At 43.4% G+C, this 6,000-nt stretch overlaps 1 protein-coding gene across 5 annotated transcripts in view; it reads left to right on the forward strand.

The window, feature by feature from the left end:
* fbxl6 (F-box and leucine rich repeat protein 6) overlaps window positions 1-5,660 on the forward strand; it is a 29,512-nt gene extending 23,852 nt beyond the window's left edge. For all 5 annotated transcript variants that reach the window (XM_062979850.1, XM_062979851.1, XM_062979849.1 and 2 more), the window contains 2 exons: window positions 188-443; window positions 5,225-5,660. In XM_062979850.1, coding sequence (XP_062835920.1) covers window positions 188-443; window positions 5,225-5,393 — 425 coding nt within the window. In that variant the 3' untranslated portion in view covers window positions 5,394-5,660. The remainder of the gene's footprint in view (window positions 1-187; window positions 444-5,224) is intronic.
* Window positions 5,661-6,000: the final 340 nt, after the last annotated feature.

Consider the following 6,000-nt stretch of genomic DNA (forward strand, 5'->3'; position numbering starts at 1 on the left):
TTCGTCTGCCACAATAGTACTGGGAACGGGACTACATGGCCCATGAGACATCACACGAATATGCTTATGGTGCTACCATTTTACAAGCTGTAAGGAATCGTTGAAGTTGAATTCCAAAACCCCTGGGTGAGGGCCGAAGTTTGCCCGTGCCTGTCCTAACCCCAGGCGTCTTCTTCTTCTTCTCCAGACCTAGAGCAGCTCTACCTGGGCCTCTACTGCAGCGCCATCCACCTCCACCTGCCGCTGGAGGGCTGCCCGCTCATCACCCGGAAGTGGAACCACAGCCTGCGGGAGCTGGACCTGACCGGGCAGAGCTTCAGCGAGGCCGACCTGGAGGAGGCCATGGCGGCCTTTGGCCAGAAGCCCGGAGGTGGAGCAGAAGGAGAGCCCGGCCTGCGCTCGCTCAGCCTCACCGGGACCAAGGTCACCCTCAACACCGTCATGTGAGTTATTTATTTATTATTGATTTATTTACAGCATTTATATTCCGCCCTTCTTTCTCACCCCAAAGAGGACTCAGGGCGGATCACATTGCATACATAAAGGCAAACATTCAATGCCATATCATAGAACAGAGACAGAGACCAGATGCAGGCATGGGCTGGCCTCGAACTCATGACTTCTTCGTCAGAGTGATATGTTGCAGCTGGCTTGCTTTCCAGCCTGCGCCACAGCCCAGCCCGGAGTTCCATGCGGTGGCAAAAAACGCCAATGTGATTCTAGGCTGCATCAAGAGGAGTCTAGTGCCAAGAGCAAGAGAAGTCCTAGAATCCTAGAGTTGGAAGAGACCTGCATGGGCCATCTAGTCCAACCCCATTCTGCCCTGCAGGAAAAGCACCAAGTGTCACACCTCAGGATAGCTTCACCTTGCTGTACATACCAGGCTGTACACTGGTTGAAGTCTTTTGCAGCTTATTAGGAAATAGGAAATAAATAGTTCTTAAAAAGCAAAAGTAAAGATCCAAAAGATTGGAGGGTTGTTGTATGTTTTTCGGGCTGTGTGGCCATGTTCCAGAAGTATTCTCTCCTGACGTTTCGCCCACATCTATGGCAGGCATCCTCAGAGGTTGTGAGGTATATGGAGAAACTAAGTAAGGAAAGGAAAGAATATATATATCTGTGTAGAGTCCAGGGTGTGGCAAGAGTCCTTTGTCACTGGGAGCCAGCATTAATGTTTCAGTTAATCACCCTAATTAGCATTGGAAATGTTTGTCCCTTGCCTGGGGGCATCCTTTGTTCAGTCATTAGCTGCCCTCTGCCCTCAGAGTGTTGGTTCCCATCTACTGTTTTGATTTTAGAGTTTTGTAATACTGGTAGCCAGCTTTTGTTCATTTTCATGGTTTCTTCCTTTCTGTTGAAGTTGTCCACATGCTTGTGGATTTCAATGGCTTCTCTGTGTAGTCTGACATGATAGTTGTTGGAATGGTCCAGCATTTTTGTGTTCTCAAATAATATCCTGTGTCCAGGGTGGTTCATCAGGTGCTCTGCTCTGGCTGATTTCTCTGGTTGAATTAGTCTGCAGTGCCTTTCATGTTCTTTGACTCGTGTTTGGGCAATGCTGCTGCGTTTGGTGGTCCCTCTGTAGACTTGTCCACAGCTGCATGGTATCCGGTAGACTCCTGCAGAAGAGAGAGGATCCCTCTTGTCCTTTGCTGACCGTAGCATTTGTTGGATTTTCTTTGTGGGTCTGTAGATAGTTTGTAGGTTGTGCTTCTTCATCAGTTTGCCTATGCGGTCAGTGGTTCCCTTGATGTTCCCTTGAAGTTTTACTGCTCGGTTTAATGTTTTATCTGATTTGTGCTGTCGTGTCTGGGCATGGCCCCATGTAAGCCGCCCCGAGTCCCTCCGGGGAGATGGGGCGGGATATAAGAATAAAATTATTATTATTATTATTATTATTATTATTATTATTATTATTATTATTATTATTATTATTATTATGTATTGTAAGAACACCTTTCCTCTGGGTGGGTCTTTGTCTTGAAATTATTACAAGCATGTGGACAACTTCAACAGAAAGGAAGAAACCATGAAAATGAACAAAATCTGGCTACCAGTATTACAAAACTCCAAAATCAAAACAGTAGATGGGAACCAACACTCTGAGGGCTTGACTGAACAAAGGATGCCCCCAGGCAAGAGACAAAACATTTCCAATGCTAATTAGGGTGATTAACTGAAACATTAATGCTGGCTCCCAGTGACAAAGGACTCTTGCCACACCCTGGACTCTCCACAGATATATATTCTTTCCTTTCCTTACTTAGTTTATCCATACCTCACAACCTCTAAGGATGCCTGCCATAGATGTGGGCGAAACGTCAGGAGAGAATACTTCTGGAACATGGCCACACAGCCCGAAAGACATACAACAACCCTGTGATCCCGGCCATGAAAGCCTTCGACAACACATCCAAAAGATTGTTGCAAAACCAAAGCTATACAGATTAATCCAAGAAAATCTTAAGACATAAAACAAGGTTCCATTAATACATGACATAGTCCCATGAACTTGATTACAGGATAATCCAAGAAAACAAGAGCTGCTTCTAACTCAAAGGAGACGTTGCTTTGACAAAGATTCCTCTCTCAGCAGACTGTTTTAATAGCATAACATGAAGGCACTCCTTTGCCCTTCAACCTCTCTCTTATTTGCTACTAGCTTGGGGACCTGGCGATGCCCGGGTCATTCGAGAATGGTATTATTTGTCTTTTAATGTTATGTATTCTGTTTGGAGTGGGTGAACTACAATTCCCAGAATGGTTGCTGAATCCTCCCCAAACCCTGTCAGTATTATAAGTTGGCCATTTTGGGTGTGTGTACCAGGTGTGTTGCAGTACTCTCTGAATGGGGGTGAACTACTGCAATTTCCAGATTCCCGGGGCAATTGCCCCAAAATGTCTATCAGTATCCCCAGCAGGCAATATTCAGTCTGTGTGCCAAGTTTGGTCTACATTTGTCATTGGCTGGGTTCAGTGGTGTTTGGATGGAGGTGAACTACAACTCCCAAAATCAAGGCCCCTTCCCAGAAATACCTGCAGTATGTTCAGTAGGTCATGAGGCTTCTCTGTATGAAGTGTGGTCCTAGTGCATTGTCGGTGGGGGTCAGTGTTTATCTGGATGCAGGTGAACTATAACGCCCTTTTTCCCTAACTTGTCCAATATGTTGTATTGGTTATGGGGGCTCTGTGTGCCAAGTGTGATGCTCATTCATTGCAGCTGAACTATAAATCCCAGTACCCACTACTCCTCAACTTCCAGTCCAGTTCCCTTCCAAACCCACCAGTATTCAAATCTGGGCATATTGGGTCTGCATGGCAAGTTTGGCTAAGAGCCATCATTGTTTGGGTTATAATAATAATGGCTGGTATCTTCAGAGGATCTGATGGTGGTCAAGCAAGTGAAGCGTATTTAATAATAATGATGATGATGATGATGATGATGATGATGATGATGATGATGATGATGATGATGATGATGATGGCTGGCATCTTCAGAGGATCTGATGGTGGTCAGGCAAGTGAAGTATATTTAATGATGATGATGATGATGATGATGATGATGATGGCTGGCATCTTCAGAGGATCTGATGGTGGTCAAGCAAGTGAAGCATATTTAATAATAATAATAATAATAATAATTAATAATAATAATGGCATCTTCAGAGGATCTGATGGTGGTCAAGCAAGTGAAGTATATTTAACGATGATGATGATGATGATGATGATGATGATGGCTGGCATCTTCAGAGGATCTGATGGTGGTCAAGCAAGTGAAGCATATTTAATAATAATAATAATAATGGCTGGTATCTTCAGAGGATCTGATGGTGGTCAAGCAAGTGAAGCATATTTAATAATAATAATAATAATAATAATAATAATAATAATAATAATAATAATAATAATAATAATGATGATGGCTGGCATCTTCAGAGGATCCGATAGTGGTCAAGCAAGTGAAGTATATTTAATGATGATGATGATGATGATGATGATGGCTGGCATCTTCAAGGATCTGATGGTGGTCAAGCAAGTGAAGTACAGTAGAGTCTCACTTATCCAAGCTAAACGGGCCGGCAGAAACTTGGATAAGCGAATATCTTGGATAATAAGGAGGGATTAAGGAAAAGCCTATTAAACATCAAATTAGGTTATGATTTTACAAATGAAGCACCAAAACATCATGTTATACAACAAATTTGACAGAAAAAGTAGTTCAATACGCAGTAATGTTATGTTGTAATTACTGTATTTACAAATTTAGCACCAAAATATCACGATATATTGAAAACATTGACTAAAAAAATGGCTTGGATTATCCAGAGGCTTGGATAAGTGAGGCTTGGATAAGTGAGAGACTACTGTATATTTGATGATGATGATGATGATGATGATGATGATGATGATGATGATGGCTGGCATCTTCAGAGGATCTGATGGTGGTCAAGCAAGTGAAGTATATTTGATGATGATGATGATGATGATGATGATGATGATGATGATGATGATGATGATGATGATGGCTGGTATCTTCAGAGGATCTGATGGTGGTCAAGCAAGTGAAGTATATTTAATGATGATGATGATCATGATGATGGCTGGCATCTTCAGAGGATCTGATGGTGGTCAAGCAAGTGATGTATATTTAATGATGATGATGATCATGATGATGATGGCTGGCATCTTCAGAGGATCTGATGGTGGTCAAGCAAATGAAGTATATTTAATGATGATGATGATGATGGCTGGTATCTTCAGAGGATCTGATGGTGGTCAAGCAAATGAAGTATATTTAATAATAATGATGATGATGATCATGATGATGGCTGGCATCTTCAGAGGATCTGATGGTGGTCAAGCAAGTGAAGTATATTTAATAATATACTTCACTTGCCATCAGAACAAATGCAATTCAGGCCAAGATTGAAAAATCAGCTGATGACCCAAAATGCAGACTGTGCAAGGAAGCTGACGAAACCATTGATCATCCCCTCAGCTGCTGTAAGAAAATTGCTTGAGTACCATCCGATCCTCTGAAGATGCCATTAGCCACGGTTGCTGGAGAAAATGCAGCTCGAACATATTGGCCATACAACCTGGAAACCACACAACACCCTCCCCTCCTTAATGATCTACTCCTAGTATTGAGGTCAGGCTGACTGGAGTGGGCATGGGTTTGGGGCCTCTGAAATGACCCCATTTCTTCCTGCTTGACCAACAGCTCCCTGATTGCCAGCTGCCCGGCCCTGCTCTCGCTCAACCTCTCCTCCTGCCGCCACTTGCCCCGAGGCATGAAGAAGGCCTACCGGGGCCAAGAGGAGATCCGACGCTGTTTGCAGCAGCTCTTGAGCAGCTCGGAGGGCTCCGCCGGACTGGACAGCACCACGTGAAGCAGCTCCAGAGGCCCAGCACAGTCCCCTCAACCCTGGACGGCTTCAGCCGCTGACCGCTCCAAGAGGGGGTCTGTTGGGCAGGGTGCCTGACCCCTAGCAAGACCGCGGGCAGCCCATTCCCTTGTAATATATTCGGGGCAGGAAGGGTCTGGTGTGGAGGACGCCAGGCACTCCTCCCTCTCGTTTTGTACTTTTGTTTCCGTTGTCTTTTTTCTAATGTTTGTAGGTGTCAACTCTACCTGAATAAAAGGGGTTTTTCACTTCTGGGCGAGTCGCTTTATTTATACCCTGCTTTATCTCTCAATGCAATGTTTTTGGTGGTGAGACTCAAAGCGGCTCACAACCAAAAACATTGCAACTTCAAATATACAAATATATAATAATAAAACAGTATTATTGTTATATGCTTTATATATATATATATATATATATATATATATATATATATATATTCCCAAAACAAACAATGCCTTCTTCTAAGGCACCGCCAGGTCCCCAAGCTAGTTTCATATACAGTAGAGTCTCACTTATCCAACACTCGCTTATCCAACGTTCTGGATTATCCAACGCATTTTTGTAGTCAATGTTTTCAATATATCGTGAT

Source organism: Anolis carolinensis, chromosome 4 (assembly GCF_035594765.1).
Source record: "Anolis carolinensis isolate JA03-04 chromosome 4, rAnoCar3.1.pri, whole genome shotgun sequence".
Taxonomy (NCBI): Eukaryota; Metazoa; Chordata; class Lepidosauria; order Squamata; family Dactyloidae; genus Anolis; species Anolis carolinensis.